The 24,608-nt window shown below is 45.6% G+C and overlaps 1 protein-coding gene across 2 annotated transcripts in view; it reads left to right on the top strand.

Moving 5' to 3' along the window:
• The first annotated feature begins 14,251 nt into the window (after positions 1-14,251).
• The window catches only part of LOC142566576 (uncharacterized), a 221,112-nt gene continuing 210,755 nt past the window's right edge, over positions 14,252-24,608 (top strand). For both annotated transcript variants that reach the window (XM_075677415.1, XM_075677413.1), the window contains exon 1: positions 14,252-14,341. In XM_075677415.1, coding sequence (XP_075533530.1) covers positions 14,293-14,341 — 49 coding nt within the window. In that variant the 5' untranslated portion in view covers positions 14,252-14,292. The remainder of the gene's footprint in view (positions 14,342-24,608) is intronic.

The following is a 24,608-nucleotide window of genomic DNA, read 5'->3' as shown; positions in this document are numbered from 1 at the left end:
GCGGGGCAACCCTGCATGCCAAAACATAAAAGATAAAGGACAGGGGAGGGGGGCAGGACAGGAGTATGGAGGAGGAACAGGAAGAAGGCAGTAAATCTGGTGTTCATCAACATGCAGGGGGGAATAAATCGCGTTAAGTGGGACGAAATAGAAGAACAATAACAAACCGAAAATTTTCAGGTTTATGGAGTCGCCGAAGCCCATTTAAGAAATGAGGAAGAGCCACCATTCCTTGCAGGATACACCTGGGTAGGGTGCAACAGAAAAGGGAAAGACCGCAGAGGAGGAGGCCTTGGGGCGCTAGTGAAGGGACAGACTGGGAAAGGGTAAGGGAGAGCTCAAGTGAGCACATGTGGCTCAAGGGCACCATAGGGAATGTAGAGTCAATCATGGGAGTTGTGTATCTGAAAACTGGGAATCAGTCGAAAGAGGAGAATGCAAGACATTTCAAATGTATGGCCAAGGACATCAGGCAGTTAGCTATGAAACGGGAGATAATCATCCTAGGGGACATGAATGCACATTTGGAATACCTTGACGGGGCGACAGATGCAACAGGGCAGATGTTAGTAAATTTTTGTGAAGCCCATCACAAGGGCCTCACATAAGGGCCTGATAACACCCATGATTGTGAGGCCCATTTTGTAATAGTTAATACTGAAATTAAAAGCGACGGGAAGATAACATGGGAAAGAAATAACTCCCACTCCACAATCGACTTCTGCCTAATATCCCACAAACTGTATGAACGGTTGGGAGGTATGACAATTAATGAGGAAGGTACACAAAGCCTCGAGAGTGCTCACAAACGAATCAAAATCAGTTTTGGAAGGACAGTACCACTGATAGAAACTAAAGAAAGGAAAGGTATAAGCAAACTGAATGACACGCAGCTACAAGAAGTGACGAAAAACATTGAAAGCATGGTATCCAAGCAACCGCAAAGGGCATGGACATACGACGAGTTAATAGGTATTTTTAAATGAGAGCCAGAGAAGGGACAGAATAGGAAACTAGGAATTATGCTGGGAAAACATAAACCGAAAAGCTGGTGGGACCGAGAAGGTAAGGAGGCCATAGAGCAACACAAAGATGCGTGCAGAAAACACGGAGCAGCAAAGAAAAGGGGAGCCCCACCAGAAGAGGTGGAGACAAAATGGGAGAATTACCTTGCAATGAAAAGTGAAGCATCGGGAATAATTCAAGCCAAGATAGCAAAAGTTGGGGTACAGTGGTTGTTAGAGATACGAAAAAAGATAGAAATGGCCTCTAAGAAGTTTTGGGAACACATAAGGCAACAGAGTAAGAAGACAGCGGTGGTTCAGCACTCACTGACCACACCAGAAGGAACAAAGGTAGAGGGAGAGGAAGCTCAGGGATATATTAGGTTAACAATAGAGGCAGCATTTGCAGAGCCAGAGGGTAGCGAAATGGAGAACAATGACAACAGCAGGACATAATTAGAGGCGGAGAAAAGAGGGATGACAAATAAGGAATGGGACAGAACTGAACACAAGGTCCCCGTGGGAACAGCGACTGGACGTGATGACATACCTATGAAATTGATAAGCATATTACACCAGAAAGGCCAATTAATATTACGACAACTTATTGAACAAATAGTTGTAGGGGGAGATGTTCCCCAGGACTGGAAATCAAGCAGAATGATATAAGTTTACAGAGCTAAGGGAAGCAAGGACAACATTAAATCCTACAGGCCAATAACTGTCACATCTATCATATACAGAGTAGCAATGCAGACGGTGAAAAAGAGAATGGAGGAATGGGCAGAACGTGAAGAGATCTTGGGAGAGCTGCAGAATAGATTTCGAAGGAACAGAGAGCTAGATTATAGTTTATTTGTTATAACACAATGCATAGAAATAGCGGCCGCCAGGCAGAAACCGCTATGGATCGCTTTTTCAGACATTAGAGGAGCCTATGATAATGTAAACCGAGAAAAGTTATGGAGCCACTTGAAGGAATATGGTCTAGATAGAAAGGTGGTTGGATTCCTACAACAAGTTTATACAGATAATGAGGTAAAGATAATATGGTAGGGAGAAAGTACAAAGCCAGCTAAAATAAGGAGTGGTCTCAGGAAGGGCTGTCCATTGTCGCCCCTGCTTTTTATAATTTACATGAGCCCAATGGAAAAGAGGCTAGAACAGAGCACAATGGAAACCGTCATAAGCTACGTGCTGGAAGGGCCGAAGGTAGCTCAAGTACTAACCGGACTGATGCATGCAGATGATATTGTACTGCTTGCTGATACCCGAGTAGGGCTACAGGAACTAATGAGGATATGTGGAGAGGAGGGAGAAAAATTGGGACTGCAATTCAGTAGATAGAAGTCTGGGATAATAGTATACAATGACGAAAGGGGGGAACCATTGGAAATACAAGGCACTAAGAATGATCATGTTGAAAACTACAAGTATTTGGGCACATGGCTAAACGAGGGCATAAAGTACTTGGAAGAACATGAAAAAATTATGATTGAAAAATTGAAAAAGTACCAAGCTTTAATGAAACACAAGGCACTATGGAACTATAATAGTTACGAGGTGGCTAGAGGGGTATGGAAAGGGATTATGGTACCTGGCCTCACATTCGGAAATTCACTAGTGTACATGAAATCGGAAGTTCAGGCATGCATGGAAACAAGACAGAGAAGTGTAGGCAGGTTGGCCTTAGGAGCGCACGGGAACACCCCTAATGAGGGAGTGCATGGGGACATGGGATGGACGTCATTCGAAGGTAGAGAGGCAATATGTAAGCTAACATATGAACGGAGACTCCCAGCACTGGGGGAAAGAAGGTGGGCGAGAAATATGTACAAATATCTATACATGAAAAGTTTGAACACAAAGTGGACACTCAGAACTAGGAAGCTTAGGATTAGATACCTACAGCCGAGGGAGGGGGTCCAACGTGGTTCTAGTGTGGGAAAGGAGGTGAAGGAGACGGAAAGAAAAATGTGGGAAGAAAGAATGCTCGGAAAGCCAGCGCTAGCTATGTATAGAACACAAAAACAGGAGATAAAGAGAGAGCTCTTTTTTGAAGACTCGCGGGGCAGCTTACTATTATACGAAGCTAGGATGGGGGTTCTGAGAACGAAAACATACAGGGCAAAATTTAAAGACGTGGACCTTTTATGCACAGCTTGCGGAGCCGAAATTGAGACGACAGAGCATATAGTGCTGAGATGCACAGACCTTCGCCCGACTCTGGCTGAGGGAACAGTGACAGATATGAAAGGGGCATTAGGTTTTCCCGGGGAACGAGGGCAAATAGACGAGGAAAGAGTGGCAGTAACGAAGGGGAGGCTAGAGGATTGGTGGAGGAAGTCCAGGGAGAGATAATACTATAAATCGGGGAGCTAATGTTTTCTATACTATTTTAGATATTTATTTTGGGGGAGGAGGGGAGTGAAAACTAGTTTAAGGAAAAGGGGATATAAAGAACAAAAATAGGAGGGGGAGCAAAAGGCTAGGTGGCGTCAGCTGCCACCCGTTACAAAGGGTGTAGCCGCCATCCATCCATCCATCCATCGCTATCAAGTGTCAGCGACAAAATCACCAGAGCAGCACTGTGGCCATAGGGCATGGGACTGGCGAGATGGCGGTGACCATTAAAAGTTTTCTACTGCTCATGCAGGTTGGTTCTTTTTACCCTTTGAAAGCGTCGCGCTACATTTTGTCGGTTCCACCCCAAACGCTTTATCTTACTCTTTCCTGTCGCCGACGCGGCTCTGTGTTGTCGAATCGTGTGCATGTCAAGAGGCATTTTTCCCTTTTTCGTAGCCCGGTATTTTATCTACTTATTTTGCTGCTTTGTGGCGGAGATATTCAGTGTAACCCAGGTCCACCAAATGGCCAAAGTGCAATACTTTCTAAATTATCGCAGCTCCCCGCAGATGTTACTGACGTTATAGCTCGGCTTCTTTCGTTGTAAACTAAGCTAGAAAAGATTGACATAATTGAGATAACCTTAGGCAACGTTCAAGATCAGCAGCGACAAGATCATGATGCTTTGGCAGGCATGATCAAAAATTAGACTACTTGGAAAATCGTGAGAAGCGCAATGACTTGCTTTTTTATGCCCTGACGGATTCTAACGCAAATGAGATGGCAGCCAAGTCTGAGGAACTCGTCATAAGTCAGTGCATTGCGAAGCTTGAATTACCTTCGTTAGCTATTGAACGTGCGCTCGGGCTGGGTAAATTCTGCAAAGGAAAAAATACGCCCATCATTGTTCGCTTCAATTCTTTGAAAGACCGCAAAGCCGTGCTTGCAAAAGCATTCATGCTCAAGGGATCGAACGTTGCTATATCTGAAGACGTTTCCCGTACTGTCCGTGATAAGCGAAAGAAATTATGGGCGTATGTCAAACAAAAAGCGAAGAAGGCTTGAAACCAGTGCTGAAGTTTGATACGCTTCACTTGGGGAGCTGGTGCTTTCAATGGGACAGTAAAGCCGGCGTTGCACGGGAGCAATGACAAAGTACTGTTAATGCTGCGATGAGCCCCGTCAGCGTTCTGTTAGTCAACTGCCGCAGTGTAAAAAATAAAGTTGATGATTTTCACTTTTTTCTTCGTACCATCCAACCGACCATTGTTTTGGGAACAGAACCTTGGCTTGAACCGACTATCGCAAGCACTGAAGCATTTTCGGACACATACGAGTGCTTTCGTCGAGACCGCTGTGCACGTGGCGGAGGGGTGTTTATTCTTGCCCATAATAGTACCCGAGCGTGCAAATGGAATTTCCGGATAATGAAACTGAATCGATTTTTTCGTAAAGTAAGGCTGCTGAATGGGAAAGCAATTGTCCTTGGGTCATGTTATAGGCCTCCTGGTCCTTCAGCAGAACCACTAGTTCATTTGCCCAATCGTCTTGGAACTATTAACAATGACAGCCTTGTTCTAGGGGGGACTTTAACCTTCCTGATATTGACTAGGCAACTGGGGAACCAAGGGATACTGCTCGAGGGAGCCTATACTCCACTTTCTATGATATTATAGATCGGAACACTTTCTATCACTTTGTGCACGAGCCATCGCGCACTGACGGAACAGGTCACGTACTCGACCTTTTGCTCTGTAACGTACCTGATCTTCTATACAATGTACGGGCGTTGCGAGGTTTGAGCGATCACAACGTTGTTCTAGCAGATTTCAGTTCTGTATGTGAAGGTTGCAAAAACACCTAGTCAAAAGATTTATGCCTACAGCAAGGCCAACTAAGAGGCGATTAGCGCTGCTTTCGAGTGGTTCTTTCCACCTTTTGACACACTCGTAGGTAGTATATATATGGAACAACTGTGGAATACTTTCAAACTGAAGATGTTTGAGCTACGTGAAGATTTGTCCCTTTGCGGGTTATATCAAGTAGGCGAGCTCGAGACAAACCTTGCTTTGACACAGAGTTACGCGCCCTTGTTCGAGGACAGTGACGAAATTATCAGATACACGGCGTCTAATTCGCCAGGGCATTTGGCCTTGCTGAAAGCAATAAAAATTGAATTTAGATAAAATTCCGACATCGCTAAGGACTTGTACTTTTTAAATCTAGGAGAAAGACTTGTCAGGGATACCAAAGAATCTTGGAGGTATTTGAAGCGTAATGGCAAGGACAACAGATCGATACCTGCTTTGAAAAATGATTTGAAATTCATGATGAGTCTAAAGTTGAAATTTTTAGCCGTTATTTTTCATCTGTGTTTTTGCCGTCTAGCTCACGTACTGTCTGTTTTGAATTACCTGCTGAAATAGACCGCATGCAGGAAGTCACCTTTTGTGTCGATGGTATCCGTAAATTATGAAAAGATGTAAACCAGGCTAAGGCATGCGGCCCTGCTGACATTCCTGCCGCTATCATAAGGAATTGTGCGGACGCGGTATGCTTTTATTTTACCTGGTTGCTCCAGAAGTCCCTCAATGAAATCGACATGCCTGATGATTAGAAATTAGCGCGAGTCATGCCCATACATAAGAGTGGGGCGCGAAACTCCGTTCAGAACTACAGGCCCGTTTCCTTAACTAGTATAACCTACAAAGTTAAGGAGCATGTAATATACAGTTGCGTTATGGCCCATTTGACTAAACATAATCTCCTAAGCCCCAGCCAACATGGTTTCAGGCAACATGGCGAAACTCCGTTCAGAACTACAGGCCCGTTTCCTTAACTAGTACAACCTGCAAAATTAAGGAGCATGTATTATACAGTTGCGTTATGGCCCATTTAACTAAACATAATCTCCTAAGCCCCAGCCAACATGGTTGGTTTCAGGCAACATGGTTTCGGTCTGCCAGCGAACAACAGGCGAAGGCTTCTGCCAAAATGGCAGAGCTCATCAACAAACACGGTGAAGAGGTCCAAAAACTGTCCTCTGCCCTCGAGGAAGAGCAGAAAAAGACAAAGTCACTCCGCAGTGCACTTGATTCCCTCAAGAAAGAAAGGGACGAAATCGTAGAGTTGCAGAGAGCTTCACCACAAGGGCCAGCTCGAACTCGGCGGTTGACCCAAGCACTGCAATTAGACGACTTGCAGAAGTGAATGCGACGTTGCGACGAGAGGCGGAAGCGGCACGCACCGAATATGAGTCTATGCTCTCTGAGGAGAAGTCTAGGCTGAAAGATGAAGTGGAGACTGTTCGTGCCGAGTACGAGTCTACACTGCAGAATCTTGAGCAGAAGCTCTGAGGTACCACAGGAGACATCTGGAGTAACTGCGCGCCAACCAGGAGCAGCACCAAGAAGTAAAGTTGAAAGACGAAGACATACTTCAACTGAAGCACGAAGTGGAGCAGTACGCTGACACGCTTGGCTCACAAAGGCTGAAGTATGACCAGGAGCTGGAAAACATCGAGCGGAGCCTGGAGGCCAAGCACGCTGCCGAGATCAAGTCAAGTCAGAGCACAGGGAAAACATTGAGGTGCTGTGAGAGAGTCTGCAACGAGACCTACTGGTACACCATATTCATCAACTTACGCTGTATGGAGGAATAAGCGTCACATATCTAAGTACTGGATAATACAAGGAAGAGAGCTGGTGAAGAAGACAGTTCATGGATGTCTGAAGTGCCAACGATTTGACACCAGACCGCTGCACCATGAAACAGCCCCACTTCCTGCTGACAGAGTCAACGAGCGACAATCATTTGAAGTGATCGGCGTGGATTTGTCGGGTCCGTTACTTATAAAAAATGCGTTAAAAAGCACAACACAGTATGTCGCAATACTTGTATGTGCTACTACACGAGCTGTGTATATCGAAATTGTGGACAACACGACACGAGAAGCATTCTTGCATGCATTCCTAAGATTTACAGCGAGACGAGGGCTATGTTGAACCATATACAGTGACAACGCAAGGACGTTCAAGAAGGCCAACAGAGACATCAATCGTATGATTAAATAACTACAGGAAGAAGTCTCCAAAAGACCAAGCCAAGGAGATCAAATCAAATGGAAGTACATCGCAGAACAAGCGCCTTGGTGGGGAGGCTTTTATGAAAGGATGGTACGAAGCAAGAAATCAGCAATGAGGAAAGTTATTGGAAAAAGACTGTTATCAAGAGAAGAGATGCAAACAACAACTGAAGTTTCAACTGTCCTTAATTGGCGGAAAGCATAGGATTAAAGACATTACCGAAGGTGAAAAAAAGGTCAGCATAGAAGAAATGTGCAGAAAGAAGCAAAAATCACGAAAGATTGGTGGAAAAGATTGAGCAGGGAATATTTCAAAGAACTGAGAGAACAGTGTAACGCAAGAAGGCAACAACTGACAGTGAACCAAGGAGATATCGTTTTGATCGGCGCACGCACTCCTAGATCCTTCTGGAACCTGGCTAAGGTCATTGAAGCATATTCTGGAGTCGATGCGAAGCCGCGCTCCTGTGTCTTAAAAACGAAAGGAAGACTCGTTCGGAGACCTGTACAACATCTTTACACGCTTGAAGGCTGCTTCCAATAATCGTGGTGATAACAACTTTATTGACAATCCGGCAAATTCGTGGCTTGGGCCTAGGCTGCCCCCGAGGAGGTCCGGAGATCCTGTCTCCTCGCCGCCTCAAGGGCTTGCTGGATGGCCCATAGTTGATTTTCGAGGTTTGAGCTGCGCAACGCAGCCGTCCATCGCGCCGCAGCTTCATCTGGGGAAACTGCATTTTCTCTGCATATAACCTCACATTCCCAAAGAATGTGTCTAGAGATGCGTGAGCCCTGCCGCATAGTTTTCAGTTATCGTCTGAGTAGATGTCCGGGTATATCCTTCTGAGATGGACAGGTTTGGGGAAGGTCTTTGTTTGTAGCTGCGTCCAGTCTACCGCTTGGGCCCTGTAGAGTTTGGGGTTAGGGGGCGGATAAACACGCCTTGAGTTTTGATAAAATTTTGTAATATCACAGTACCTGGTCATTCTGTCCCTCTCTGTCCATGCCTCCGTTAAATTTCAAATCCCAAGAGAGGATCCTTCTTCGCGGGCGCGGAATGTGAGACCTCGCGCTACGCAGTGGACCTCCTCGTTGAGGTTGGGTACGTGGGTGTCGGGGGACGTGTGAGCCGGGAACCATATAATGTGTCGTTCCTCCGTCTCCTCGGAGGTGACATAGTTCGCGTTGGTTTTGAGTATAGCCTCAGCCTTCGGCGAAATTCTTCTTTGTGCATAGTTTCTGACCGCCGCCTGCGAGCCGCTGAGTACGTACCTGCAACTGGGGTTAACGATGGCTAGGGCTATCACCACCTCTTCCGCTACCTCGGGGTTTTCGACACGTATGCTACAAGAACTGACCAATTGTTTGTCGGTAGTGAGGACGGCCACTGCAGAAGCACGTCGATCCTCGTATTCTGCAGCGTCTACGTACAGCGCTTCCATATCCCTACCGAAGGCTTGGAGTAAAGCCTTGGCTCTACTCTCTCTTCGACCCTGATTGAATTCGGGGCTCCTGTTCTTGGGTATATTAGCCACCTGCACCTTTTCCCTGATCGCGCTTGGAAGGGATGTCTTGTCGCCGTGCTGCTTGTGATAACTTATCCCGAGTTTGCCCAGGATGCTCCTGCCCGTCCGTGTCTTCGCTAGTCTCTCGAGACGGACAAGACGAGAAAGAAGACGGCGGGCTCCAAAGGCGCGCGCGCTAGACAAAGCAATAAAGAAAAAGAGGAATCTTGATTTCGTTCGCATCGAACGCAGCTGTCTCGTCTCGTTTCTGCGAGACATTGCGGCTAGTGTGACTGCACCGATTTTTGTCGTTCCAGCCGCAGCATGTGAAACAGCCTTAAGCCGGCGATCGCGGCTCACCCAATCTAGTGCACGCAAGGGAGGGAACCGGGAAGGAAGCGCGCCGTCTTTCTTCGCGTGCCACGCTCCGGGGGAAAGGCAGAGTGCATGGGGCTGGGAGTCCGCGCATGCCCGCACGGGCCGCTGCATCTTGAAAGCCATCTGCGTCGCGGACAGAGTCCTGGCGCGAGCTGTGCTTTCGCGGTTTAGTTCGTGCTGTGCCCAGTGGTCCTTCTGAGCGGGGGATGCCACCCCAGCGTAGGGTGCCTCGATGCGCGCCCGCTCTCCGATCGAGGCATCCTACCCCAGCGACATGCAGTGGTCACGCCTCATTATTCACTTCAAGGCAGCTCGCTTCTGGTTCCCGGTGTTCCTTCAGAGCGGTGGATGCCACCCCATCGACACGCAGTTGTCACGCCTCATCATTCATTTCAATGCATCTCGCTTGAATATAGCAACGTCGTCTCTCCTGACCGTCACGAAGAGCCCATCAAGGCCGTTATGGTCGGCTGTTCACTCCGCGACAAAACTCCGGTCACGGAAACAGCAATTACGGGAAACGAGCCGACGGCCTCCTCAAATGGGATTTTCAACGGTCACGCCGGAGATGAGGTCCGTGCAAGCCTACGATTCTTCACACCTGTCAGCCGCACACGTTGGCACGACCACGCGGGAGACGGAGCCAGTGTAGGATCCCAGTTCCCCTGTTTGTGCCCAGTGATGTGCGTGTGTTTCGACAAAACTCCCGTCGGAAAGGGCCACAAACCTCTGGATTCGTGAGACCTGAGCTCGTCGGTCTCCTGACGCCGGATTGGTGGAAGCGACTGAACAATGACGAAGACGCAGGGCATAAAAAGTGGATCCAGACGGCTATGAGGAGAGGAGGAGGACGCTCGGAAACACACTGGCACTCGGACATGCAAAGACGCTACCATAGTGTGCTCCGATAGTTGGAGCACACTATGGTAGCGTGCTCCGATAGAAGTGACGCGGACGCGTAGCCACGCACATCGGCTCAGCTTTCGCCAGTTTGTTCTTGACACGACCACGAAGACGTTCTGTGTGAGGACATAGGAGAGGGAATAGCCCCAAAGGCACCTCGCCTCCCCCCACCTCCGTACTGTCACTAGCCCTCGACTTGCGCTCACAGTCATCAACTTTCCCGTTCATTCATGCGACTTTTTAATTAATTTAACATAATTAATTAAAATTTTTTAACATTAATATAGTGTAAAACTGGCCGAGATGGTTAATCTTCGTAGTAACACGCAGCGCAAAAGTAACGGCAACACAAGGCACTGACGCAGCACTGTCCTGTATACTTCTCTGTCTAGTGTTACCCTTCTTTTTGCGCTGCTTTTACCCTGAAACTTTCGGCTCTGTGGGAATGGGGGAGGTGGAGCGGGGTCGGGCGGTCGAGCACCCCTTTCCCCAGGTATACGTTCTAGTGCTGAGCATTCTTTGTGGCGTTGAACGGGCTTAGGTGTTGTGGTTGGTGGTTCGAATCATTTAGTATTGGAAGACAGAAAAGAGCACGTGCGGCCGAGTAACACCGTGTACCGGCGGTGGTCGGCCGCTGTGGCGTAGTGCACGCTGCTACTATGTTTAACGGCTGTCATTGCTTACTGATTTCGTGCGGTTGTAAGTTACAAAAGTTATGTGAATTCCACGCACTATGGGAATCGATGTAAAGGATGCTTTCTATGCTGTTTGAGTTGATTGAAGATAATTGGCGGTGATCTTGACGGGAAAGTTTAAGTTATTTGGCGTTTAGTGCAGTACTAGCGTGCTGAGTTGATGCTAAACGTTACCTAGCCTGCACTAGAGATGTAAAATTTCATAATATGTTTTGAGGGGCGTGAAAGAAACTGGTATCTTATATGTTTCTTTTTTCCGAAAAATACGAAAGATTGAAAAAAAAAGACGACTGCGCACAAAGCTGTCAAAATTCGACGCCAAGCACCAAACTTCGCTGTGCAGTAGTCAAAGCCTTCCGGACATTGAGGTTCGAGTGCACGTAGACAAATTTTTACACGCGATCCCCTGCGAGCTTGTTGCGTAGCTTGGTGTGCACATTTCCAAACTCTGACCAGTCTGTTTCACGTGCCGCAGAAGAAGGGGGAATCTGCAGTACGCGACAGGCGAGGAGGCTCAAGGGTTGGTTGAAACCTTGCCATCACGTGGATGGATCTAGGTGCTTCGCAGGCTCGAAAACTCCTTCTTTTGGCCAAACGTTTAGATGCATCGAAAGCAGACGCATCGTAACAGAAGAATTCTGCAGGGAAGCTCAGGTTTGTTTTTTTTTTTCATTTTTTAAAATTTTATCCTTGTTCGAAAAATACGAAAAAAAAAACTTTTTTTCGATACTTTCAATGCTGTTGCTTTTTTTCAACCGCTGGGTGGATGGATGGATGAATGGATGGATGGATAAATGGATAGATGTTATGAGCGTCTCCTTTGGAACGGGGCGATGGTTTGCGCCACCAAGCTCTTGCTACTATACTGCCTATGTCCTACCTAGGTTAAACAACAAAAGAAGAAGAAAAACACTATGGGCTCCCACAACCAAATTTTCTGATCCCCTATTGCGAACTGTGCTTTTGTACGTCTCCGTTTTTTGTCATTCCCCGCTTACATCTCTTGCGTGCGCCACTTGTGTTTGTCTACGTAGTACTCAGAATACGCAGCGCGACGTGTTTGCTAGAGGCATCTTTGGCCGCCATTATTCATATTTGCATGCAATTGTTTGTTTATTTCGGGTTCCTGTCGAAACTAAGGTTTCTATACGGCCTCTCCAGAAAGCACGCAGAAATCATCTTCGATGATTTCAGCATGCGAATATCTTTCTTATCCTGTTTAAGGGTCCGTCGATCACCAAAATGTAAAAGAGCTACTCGCAAGACTTGCAGACATCCTGTTTAAAATGTACAAAATGAGTGCGTTCAAGACGTTCCGAGGTCTACAACGGCTATAATTATTTCGCATTCCCACACGTAATCAGTCTAACGTGATCAGTCCGCTGTGGCGTAGTGTACGCTGCTACTATGTTTAACGGCTGTCATTGCTTACTGACTTCGTGTAGGTTGTAAGAATTTTAAGTTTAGCAATTGCTGTCGCGCCAGCTGTGGTCGTGCAGAAAAGCGGGCGCGCGCGCGCTTTGCGCATTGACGTCACAGTCGGAGCGGCGGCGAGCGGTGGATAAGCTCTTGCGGCACGCGAGGACGGCCGCGCAAGTACGCCACTGTGGAAGAAGTGCGGGCCGCTGCGTCTGCACGAGCGCGATGCCGAAGGCAGGCGGAACTTCGGAAGCGAGGACCAACAACGGGTACGACGAGCGGAAGAAGCCGAGCGACGACAACCTCTATTGGGTAACTTCATTTATTAGGATATGTGCAGCAGGCTTCTTGCCTTCTTGTGTCACAAGAACGTAACATCTGCCGAACTTATATTATTTCTGCCTTTTCTTTGTTTCGTTTTCATTTAGATAGCAATTTAGACAATCCATGCGAATGTGCGCCATCATCGCCGCCATAGCAGTCGGTGTCACCGTTATGTTCATACAAAGTCCAAGTGTGATGAGACGGCGGCCGCGCGCCCTATGTAGGTGCAAGAGAAAGTATGCGCAGATGAGCCGAGAAGAATGTCGGTTTGATCTCGAACGCGCACGGCGGGGAGGCTAGCTTCTTGCACGCGAGAGGGGAGGGGGGATGTGCGCGGAGGGGGAAGAGATGGAGGGCCAGGTTAGTGCTTTTCTGCAGTTGTAGTCCGGCCGCACGCACCCTATCTTGGAGGTCATCTGCGGTGTGTTGGCAAAGCGAGATAGCTGACGGCATCGTGTGCGTTATGTTCTCGCGTGCATAGTTCGCGTAGAAGCGAGAAGCCGTAGGAAGTAAAACCCCTCCTAAGCGACACTCTCCTCCTCTGCCTTCGCTCCTCCTCGTGTCTCCTCTCTTTCACGCTCCCTCCTCGACTGTGGCGCCGCCTACACTGTTCGAGCGTAGCAACGGCGCCAACGTGCGCTCCTCGCACTCCGTACACCGTTGACTGCGTAGACGCTTCTCGAGCAAAAATGGCGCTGATGCACGGCGCGAGGGCCCACGTGATGCTATTAGGCCAATAGCGATGCGGTGTTGGCATCGGCCAGAGCGCGCGAGCAGGAGGCGGCATTCTTCAAAGCGTGGCACTACTTTACGAAGTTTAAGGGGTTTTAGTAGGAAGGGCAGTTCGCCTACCGTTGCTGCCGCTTTTATACACTTCGTCGTCCGGATAGCGAGGGTTTGCGGTTATCGAGTGAAATGTTTTCAGGTTTCGCTGTACGCTCTTCACATCTCGCTAGGTAACTTAGTAAGCGAATGTTCACAACAGTTTATACGGCTGATAGAAGTTCTATAATAAATCGTATAGCCGTCGAAAAACATGCGATCGCAATTAAAACTTCGCCTTTCGAGCAAGATTGCAACTTTTTTCCTCCATTTCCTAATAAATCAAGTTTATTTTTGACTATTGGGATTGTCGGCCCCTCCGTGCAAAATTCCCACTGTCTCATCACTAGTTGAACAGCGCAGTCGCCTTAATTCATGTTATATAGTTGAAACGACTAAATTTATTTAGCATGGCACTCGCCTATGACTATCTCCCTGTTTTTGCAGGCAGGACGCGGTTTGAAATTTCATATGCTACCGCACGATTACTTGCCTGTTTTATCTCACAACTATACGTGCGAAACTGGACACATTCGCGTTATCTTGGCCTGCTTCCGAAACAGCGGCTTCCTCGAGATGGTAGCCAGCATCACGGAGCTGTTCTTTCTCGCGTGGTACTTTGCGCTTGGGTCAGTGATGCGGTTCGTGATATAGCAATTCTTTTTAAATTATTGTGTTTGTTTTTCCTCAGCCTCGACTTACTCTTAGTTTCGGATTAGCCGTATATCAGAGCTGGCGCAATCACCGAGCCGCGGCAGTTTTTGTACACTTTCTCCGCGGACAGACGTGCAAGCGATTGCGGCCACAGCGCGATGCGGGCGGCTTGCGTGGTTTTGCTGGTGCTGTTTTTAGACTCAACAGGTGAGTACATGGGCGAGTTGATGCAAATGTTATAGATTCTCTGTTAGTTTCAGCGGCTCGTGGAATCATTGGCATTACGGAGCCAACAGGCATTACCGGTAACCACACGTCATAATTATTTAGGCCCTTTTCATTGTTGTCACTTAGTATGCAGCAATGTATGCCTTTAGGACACCTGCGTGGCGAAACAGTAAAAACTAAATTTCCTGTTTTATAGGACCATGGGGTTGACTTCTACTAAACTCGTTTGACTAACAATAATCTAGTGATGTGAGTTTAAGTGTTATTTTACAGAAACAAGGATAACTGAAACTGAGGAAGAACAGTGGTTCACACGGAATATCAAGCTACACCTTTATAAAGAGAATACAGCTATACGCAAAGGCTAATCGCAGTGAAACGCTAGAATATTCAAATGAGCGGGTAGAATTCGCAAAGAAATGCAAGCTAGAATAAAAGGTATGTTTTTTAGCCTAGGCATGCCGAAGTTAGTGAGGAACGAGCCAAAAAAAAGTTTCCGCAAGCAATTTACCCTGCACCTTGAAAAAAAACTGCCTGGTTTTCCTTCAGATAGTGATTCTGTTTTTCATGCTGCCCACGTTGCCGATCTGTCCAATCCTTCTTGCTGAAGTTTGTTTGAAGAAGAAAAATCACTGTTTATGGTAACACGTCCTGATGTTGTATGCCCGTAAATTTCGCGTCTATGCCTACTGTGACCGTAACTTCGGATGGTGCAGCGAAGGCCACCAAACCCCTGCGAACGTTTTCCGTCCAGGACCAGATGGCATAGGAATGTCGCGCATTCCTATTTAAATATTAAAATAAATTTGAAATATATTTAAATAAATGTATTTAAATATTAATACCTATTAAAAAATAGCACCAGAGTTGTTTGCTGCAGAAGCTGCGAGCTCGGTTGAATTTCAATCGTTGATGAAACCATCGCTCGTGAGAGAGGCACGCATGCTTGTCACGCACGCCACTGAACCATAAAGTGAAGTTTATCCGTGAGACATTTACTCATGTAGCTGCGTTAAGGAGTCCTGAAATGTTTATAAAACCGACCTGACAAGTCCAAGTGTTGATGAACGACCGAGGGGAGCATACCTGCCAGCTTATGATTTCTGAAGCAGCGCTAATCGAAGGCAGTGGTAAGTGTGTACACGGCTCAAAAAAGGCCGATTTTTCTACAACCCACAGGCAGTGCCGTCTGTCACCGCGCAGCGTGTTTTGCCGTGTTTTCCCGCAGTGTTAAATGATGGCACCAACGTTTGGTTGCTGCGACATTGCGAGCTTCCTGCGTGTGAGCACAGACTATGCCTTAATTCTCTCGATATCGAGAACCATACTCAAAAAGACTGCCGAGATAACTCCAAAACTTTGCTACCGAGGTGAGATGAAGCGCAGTGAAGGTCTACAAAACTATTAACTTCCGGGGCAAGTGTATTAGAAATGGTTACCCGTTCGGCCTGAAACAGGCAGGCCTTAGCAGGCACATCCGTGCAACAAAAGTGTGCGGGTGATCTCGGCAAAAACTGCTTCTGTGTTAAAAAGGGGACAACCAAAACTAACGTGACAAACTACATAGACAAAGTCATTAACATTAATTTTATGCAAGTTGTTCTAACATGTATTATCCTCTGAAACCATGCACTACATAACAAAAACAATTTATTTTCAGATCAACATGAATTTCAGAGACCTTCAGGATTGCAACTTTTTTAACTTACTTTCGGTATTCGTAGTAACTTCCATACCCTTGTACAAACAGGTGCTATATTTATTGACTTTGCAAAAGCCGTTAACCGCGTGGCTCCTAGGCGCCTGATGTACGTCGTATAAAATGAAAATAATAAAAAAATAAATACAGGTTATTAACTGGTTTCAGAAGTACTTAGGGGACAGATGACAAGCTCTTGTATTAAATATTTCCCTGGCTCAGTCTCACCATGTCGAGTCTGGAGTCCCGCAGGACTTTCTTACAACCAACTTGGTTTCTAATACCCGTATGTATAAATATAGCATTCATTTTGCTATAGGCTGACACCCTAGACGCTAAAAAAATTCTGGGTGCGTCGATCTTTCAATGGAATGCCAGGGGTCTAAGGACCCGTATATCAGACTTTCGCCAATTCATTTTCACAAATCGCTTCCCCATACTGGTCATTTGCGAACCAAATACATCAACTCCACTCAGACTGTCCGGTTATGAAGCTTTCGTCTCGTCCACATGCGGTGCGAGCACGAAAGTGATCATCTACATCCGCACGGACTTAACATATGTCGCTAACGTGATAGAGCCTCATGACGACAACCAATATGTCTGTCTAAATGTCCAAAAGAAGAATGTGTCATTTACACTAATTGGAGCCTACATATCCCCAGCGGGTCACTTTGACGGCGAACGACTTAATAAAATATTACTAATGAACAATGGCCCTTGGGTTATCACAGGTGACTTCAACGCGCATCACCAGCTATGGGGAAGCACTAAAATTGACTCCAAAGGCAGGAGCCTTGCCTCCTTTACTGCCGACCATGATGTGTGCTGTGTGAATGACGGCAGCCCTACGTTTTTGCGAGGCACCACCTATAGTAGCTGCTTGGACTTAGCTTTGGTGCCACGGCGCTTTGCCTCGAGCGTCCAATGGTTTAGAGACATGGAAACACATGGAAGCGATCATATTCCAACATACATAAAGACTAGAGGAGTTGAGCAACGCTCCTCTACTGTCTCACGTACAGTTGATTGGTCAAAATTTAAGAAGGATATGGATGACACATGTCGGGAAGGCCTGGGATTTTAGGTGGCAAAGCGACGATATGAATATGAGGACTCCGGAATACATTTGACCACAGTGCACGGGCGTTTTTTGCATTTTGCCCGCATCGAAATATGGCAGGCGCAAGCGGGATTTGGTCCCACCACCTCGCGCTCAGCAGAATAACGAAATAGCCCCTAAGCCGCCACCGTGGGTGATTTAGACCATTTGCAGACGGCTACTTTGTATATATCGTCGAGTAGCTGAAATGATTTATTGCACTTAAATAAAAAAAACATTTACAAAATTTCACATGGTACTGGCAGACGACCAATTATGCTGGAAAGACTAAGTTAATGCTATTCGCGTAGTTAAATTGTATGTTGTGCCTACAAAGTTAAATATGAGCCTGTCAAACCTGTGCGATCGCCTAAATACTCAGGGGCCCATCTGACCACTAATTTTTCGTGGAACATTCATATTGACAGCCTTTCGAGTAACACGTGGAAACTTTCACTTCTGTCCGTCGCTTTCAGCTACACTCTTAGAGACCATTTCTGCATATAAGTGCATCGCAATATCTAAACTTTAATATGTATCGCTAATCTGGAATCCTCAAAAGAGATACCTCGATAATGAACTAGAATTAAAGGACAAGTGACAAAGCTTCTCGATTCATTACAGAGGATTACTCAACATATTCAAGCGTAACCAAAATAAAAAAAAGAAATCAGCAGAACGCATATCGCTATGGATGTCGATGTTAGTGCGACAAGCATTGAAGCAATGCATCAACAGACAGTATTGCAACCGCCGATACGCGTCATGGGGCCCTGTAACGTAAAACTATTCCAATATGTTTTTATTCCAATCTCCTGACGTCAAATTTGCGTAACCACCGACGCAAGCACCGGGCGGTCACCCGCAGGGTTGTCTGAACAGACCAAACAAACGCTCTCCTCGTTCATAGGAGGTCACTTTTGTTTGCTTGAAGAACGAATAACATTGCCTGCACTGAGCGGCTTGTCGTATCTAATTGGCTGACAAGAAGCGAGGAGAACGCTCAAGTGGAGAGGGATTCGATGGGGCAGAGCCAGTGCCCTGAAAATCGATACCCGGATGAAGAGGTTGGTGCCGACGTCTGCAATTGGTCCGCTTTCCCTTACTTAGCTTGAGATGGCTGGTCGAAAATCGCGGCGGCATGTAACGGAAGCTTAAGAATGACGCTAAAATGGATCCTCAGCAAAGAGGAGTTGGCAGAATGAGGTCGTAAACGTGCCGAAAGTTCTCGAAAACGTTACACGGCCACGCAAGAAGCTTTATTATACGCAAATAAACCCATGCTCTCCGGCAGGTGCGAGTAGCCGGCGCCTGAGTGATCGTCGGCAGCCATCTTTTATTCCTTTCGGAACGGGGCAGCCTACGTCTAGTCAGAAGAAAATTCACTTTTCTTCGGCATATTAATGCATCTTTAATGCGTACACGTGACTTTGACGCGGTGAGCTTTCGCGGTTTTGTGACGTCGCGTGTCAGGCAGGTGAAGTGGGTGCAGCCCGAAAACTTTTGACCAATAGCCGGGGACTAAGGGCGAAAAGGCGTCGACTCAAAAATAACTGTTTTTCTTTTTTCGGTCAAATCATGCATAATCAGTGTGCACACATCATACCAGATGGGGAGGTATCGCGGTTGTCGTGACCTCGCGTGACAGACAGGTGAAGTTGGGGTGAAACAAAAAATTTTTGGCCAATCGCGGAGGGCTGATAGCAGAATTGGAATAGAAAACTTTGGAATAGTTTGACGTTATAGCGCCCATGTGTGAAGCGTGTATGCCCCGTCTGCCTTCTCGCGCCCCCAGCGGACACGCTGAGCCAACTACCCCCGCCGCGCCGAAGTCCCCGCATAGAGCCTGTGGGAATACATATTGAAACTAGGCTGTCGAACAGAAAAGTGAATACCTGTTCAGGATCAACACGCTGCAATTTCGTTCCGGTTCAGCCATTGGTGTATCGAGGTCGGCACTCTCAAAAAACGGGGGAGGGGGGGAGCAAAGTAGACCATTTGCATTTGCCCTCCCCCGCTGACCCACACTTTTGAAAGCCGGGAGTACGGTGCCTGGAGTCCCGACTAAAATCGTTCGAGTCTACAGAAAGCCGCTGAAGCCCTAAAAATGGGGTCTGGCCTCTCCAGCATCTGCACGCGGAGACACGGCCACATTAGTTTTTCAGCGCACTCAACACCCGTATGTATATAGCACACAGGTTCTACTCAGTTCCAGCTGGTAAATTTCCACACATTTACACGTCTGCAGTAGTCTTTCTATACTTGATATAAGCGTTGATTCGGGCTACTTGGTTCGTCATTCTAGGAACCTCAATAGTACAATTGAGGTTCCCAGTACTTTCAAGACTGCTTTCATTTATTTGGGCGTGGAAGGTGTTCTCGCGGTGAAATTAGAGGCAGTACGAAGCGTCGTTCTCTTCTCGCTGCCCGCGCTGTTCATCACGCCAGGCTTGTGACAGCGAGTGCTCGAGGTCATCGAGTAAGATGTATGTTCAGATTTGCGTGTGCGTGCGTGACATGAAGCTTGTCATAGGCGTATCTACTGGTGCGGGGGGGGGAGGCATGCGCCCACTCGACACAGACACACTTGTGAAAACGGGCATTGTTGGCTCCACACTGTCAAATCCAACAAAACAACAGTTGTGCCAAGTATTCTCTCAGAATTCTGCCCATATAGGTACGGTTTCTTTATTTTGTATCCCGTGCTTGGGCAGCTAAGATTCTGTTTGGGGCGTCGCCATAAGGTGCTGTAGCAGACGACGCTCGACCGGCCGCACTCAGCTCCGGTGCTCCTATCTAAATACATGTAAAAGGAGAATTCGTTTTTCTCGGCAACCACTGCACCAAATTTGACGCGGTTTGTTGAATTTAAAACAAAAACTTGAAATATGGTCACTTTTCGTTTCGAATTTTCGATTTAGATCGTTAATTTTTTATTAGAAATTAGCAAAAATCAAAAATTTTCAGAAAACGAAACTATCAAGTTTACGACTCTTTAACTCAACAAACAAAAATGATATCACAATTCTGTGAATTGCATGTGATAGCACATCTAAAGGGGACAAAACTGATATGTCGCACATGAATGTAAAAAATTCAGTAATGTGTTAATACAGCTTTTGCAGAACCCGTGTACACAACGTAACAAATTCACGTAAGATATAAATTGACATATCGACTTTATGCACTTTGAATGATCTAATGGATGCCGTTTACAGAACCACGATATCTGTTTTTGATGCAGAACTTTTAATTTCTAAAATTCTTGCGGCAATTTATTTAAACTTTCGAATTTTCGAAAATTCTTTTCATAAAATTCAGGCCCTAAATCGAACTTCCGCTTCCCACAGTGATTATGATTTCACATTCTCTCTCATATACAGCAAATTTCATTGAAATCGGTCCAGGGGTTATGTCACAAAAGCGTGTTTGCGTTTTACATCTATCTGAATAGGCCGCATCGGAGTTGGGTCTGAGCTAAAGCTTCCGCCAAGGATTACCGCACTTTGCCGTGCCAGACGCCTGCAGGACGTGCCTCGCAAGCCTGCATTGCTGAGAAACCTGTTGCTGTATGGTTCAAACAAGTTTAATCTACCATCTCCTGCACCAGACCGTGTTTGTTGGGGCCGTCTAACCTACACCATCTTTGAGAACACTAATTCAGATTAGTTTCTTATAATTTGCCGGTATTTAATCAGTGTTGCCATTCTAGCGATTTTTTTGCTAGATTAATCGACTTTTTTGTCTGTTTACGGGAAAGTGTTCAATTTAGAAATCAGCGACTTTTTTAGTGATTTGAATGAACAATTGGCGAGAGTAAGAGAAAGAGAGAGAGAGAGAGAGAAAACATTTATTCCTGATGAGGTGGGGAGACTTCCTCGTAGAGTGGAGCCCTTAGTTCAGTGCCCCATTGACTCGCGGCACTCCACGTGCCCGCTGGATCAGTCGTATTTTAACGACTCTAAAATTAGGAAAGTTGCTAAAAAGATGGCCTTCTGGACCGCAGTTGAATGTTCAAAATCTGCATGCATGTGGCCAAACTTGCTGTAAGACGCATAGGCTGCGTGACCATGATGAACCAACGGTTGCCTTCACGTTTGTAACGTTCACATTGTGATTGTGCTTCAGAACACAGTGGCTATCATAGCCTTCACATTGTGTTCGCAAAATAGAAGTTTATTATTTACTAAACCTATTTGAATGCGTTTGAACGCTGCGGGTTCGGCGGTGTCCCTAAATGTGTTCGATGGTAGACGTGCGCAAGCGTGTCAGAGAGCTCATTTACCAAAAGTAAGTGGAATACATTTTGTGTTCATATTTAGAACAGAGCAGGTGAATAAGACAATGACTGCACGAGAAATGCGTAAATATAAGAAAGGCTGAGCTCGTTGAGGCGCGACTGCATAAATCGGTCCTGTTTCTCACGGCTTTCGGACCAATCAGTGCTTCACGGCGGCTTTCAGGTACATCAAGGGCGAAAATGTGGTACTTGTACAATGCTCGGGTAATTGCCATCGCCGTGTTAGAAACATGCAGCCAAGCGCGTTCCGCATAATCAACAGTTATTCTACTACGAACCTCGAGAAGCACAGTAAGTTTAGGGGCAATATCTAGCCTGAGTGCATTTCATGGTAGGAAAACTACGTTGGTTGCGTTCTTTTGGATTGTGCTGTATTTGAAACCTTCCAATCTGAACGTAATGAAAAACTAAAGCTACCATAATCCGTTGTGTAAATATTAGAGGTAGGCGATCGAATATCGACTTTTTGGAATAAGAATGGAATACGAATAGTAACTATCGAATATCGAAAAGACAAACGCAGACGCATATATTTACAGCAGGAATATTTATTTCGATGTCATTAGGAACACGCTTGTACTGAAAGGACAGTCAACTATCACGGACAATTAGGAGCACTTGAAACAGAAGATCACTACAACCGTCATGAAAAAAACTGCACGAATACCCGCTTGACATCTTCAGAGTCTGGTGGCAAACAAGCTTTCCAAAAACGACAGGCTGCTGTATGACGAACTTTCCAAAAACGAAAGTAAATAGTTGTTTTAGAAATATCGCAATATTGGTCTGTAAAAAATTCTCTCCAGTTAAACTGCTCCAAGACAAAAGCGGTCCTCTTTAGAGCGAAGTCCACGCATTGTGATCTCACCCAGTGCCTCACACTCAATGACACAAAAATAGAACTTTCCGCTACAGCAAAAATTTTGGGTGTTATCTTTCATGAATTGATGCTATGGGACCACCACACCGATTACTTAGGAAATAATACTTAGTAAAGCGTTAGGCATGTTAAAGCAATTTGGATGATAGAGGCTACTACCAATACCACAGAAACCTATGGTTTATAACGCACTATTTGCTTCTCACCTGCGCTATTGTAACCTCGTCTGGTGAAATAGTACTAAGAAATCATCAGGTAATTTAGTTTCACTTCAAAAGAATGCCTTACGTGCTATTTCAGACTTGCCTTACAAAGCACATACGCGTGATATATTCCGGAAGTTTAAAATTTTACGAGTAGACCGCCTGTACGAGTATCAACTTATGTGTACTTTTAAACGTGACATGATTAAGGGTACTAATCATAATATAAACATCCCGAACTTGCAGCGGAATTCTTCTTTTCGCCTAAATCGATACACTGAACACTGGAAAGTCCCGCGCCTTCGGACTAACTATGGCCTTCAAGCACTCTCCTACTGTCTTCCCTCAACACTTCACAAATACAGCCTAACTGATGTAAACATACGTCATATATCCAAGAACACATTACTGCAAAATTTCTGTGAATGTTAACTTGCTGTTTTGACGCCTCAAAAGCATTTCTTTGCCATTTCAAAGTTGTCATTTCTGGTTTACTTGCATATGTGGATGTGTATATGTATGTATGTATGTATGTATGTATGTATGTATGTATGTATGTATGTATGTATGTATGTATGTATGTATGTATGTATGTATGTATGCATGCATATATATATATATATATATATATATATATATATATATATATACATATATATATACATACATGTCTGTGAATATATATATTAACCTTGCCACAAGTATGTACCACGAATATCTTGCCATGTTGCTGGCTGTTCACGGGGAGGTGGGACTAGTCAAGCTGCCGTCATGCAGCTGTTATCCTGCCATCCCCACCGCTTTGTATACATCAGTGTACTCACGTGGTAAATAAACTTCTTTAAAAAAAGAAGCTATGGAAAAGGAAAATAAAAAGCTAATGAGGCATTCGGTTGCCCTAGACACAATAACGAGTCTGTTACAAGGAAATCATCACTGGTTATAGAGTAAAACAAATGGCTACAGGACTACACTGCAAGAAAGATTAATTAGCAGGCCGGAAGCAAAAATAGCGGGTTGTCATGTATTAGACGAAAAGAAGGGGAACCGAAGGCCTGGTTTTGTAAACAGGTAAAAATGAGAAGCTAAGAGGCCATGGGGAAAAAACAACTTGCCGACGGTGAGAGCCGAATCCACAACCTCCGCATTACGCGTGCGTTGCACTACCAATTGTGCCACGGCGATGAGCAGTTTTCACGTCCGTGTAGTATTGTGTGTTTATGCATGCGTACAAGATCTAACCCAAAGAGTGTTAACCAACGCCACTCTTCCACCGCAAAACCGAAAACAAAGCTTGCATTACCGATCTTGTTTCTGCATTTCGTCAAAAACCTTGTCCCTGTTTTACTTCTCATAATTATAATTTACGATACTTTGTTGATTAGAAAGAGAAAAGTAACGTGATTTTAACAGTTGATTGTTGCGAAACATTTGGTTAGTTTTAATGTTTACAAATCCCCAATAGTTCGTTTTCGAATACGAAAGGAATATTACACATCAACTATTCGTCTTCGAAACTTCGAATACTCGCCAACCCTATAGTAAATATATTAATAAAGCTGAAACCCGCTATACCCTGCTGGTAAATTCACTGTTTTCCTTCAGCTGCACGGAAAGTAGACCAACCTGACACCTCTAAGTAAATGATTTACTTCGCGTTAGCTTATATTAGAGTGTTTCATAACAACTACTATCTTAAAATCCACTTCACATATACAGCGAGAATTTTGGTGAATTTTTTTGCTCATTTCAGTGACAGGCATCAGAAAATATTAGCAAAACTTTATGGTAATGGTTCATAACGTGGCGATTGAAAGCAAGAGCTGGCGATGACAAAGATTACTTTCACTGAGACATTTTTCAGCCTCATTTATTGCAATGGCAGCCGGGCAATTCGCAACGGAGGCGATCTTTAAAGTACGTGCCACCTGGACCCGCTCTGAGTATGCTCCGCCCAGTCATGAACATGGACTTGTACATTACTTACAATAAATACTCTTCAATAAATCAACGTGTTGTTAGCACACTAAATAAAATAACGTGTCATTGCTTAATGGTTTGA

Source organism: Dermacentor variabilis, unplaced genomic scaffold, assembly GCF_050947875.1.
Source record: "Dermacentor variabilis isolate Ectoservices unplaced genomic scaffold, ASM5094787v1 scaffold_13, whole genome shotgun sequence".
NCBI classification, from domain to species: domain Eukaryota; kingdom Metazoa; phylum Arthropoda; class Arachnida; order Ixodida; family Ixodidae; genus Dermacentor; species Dermacentor variabilis.
Note: the sequence above shows the minus strand (reverse complement) of the source record. Positions and strands in the feature narration are given on the sequence as shown.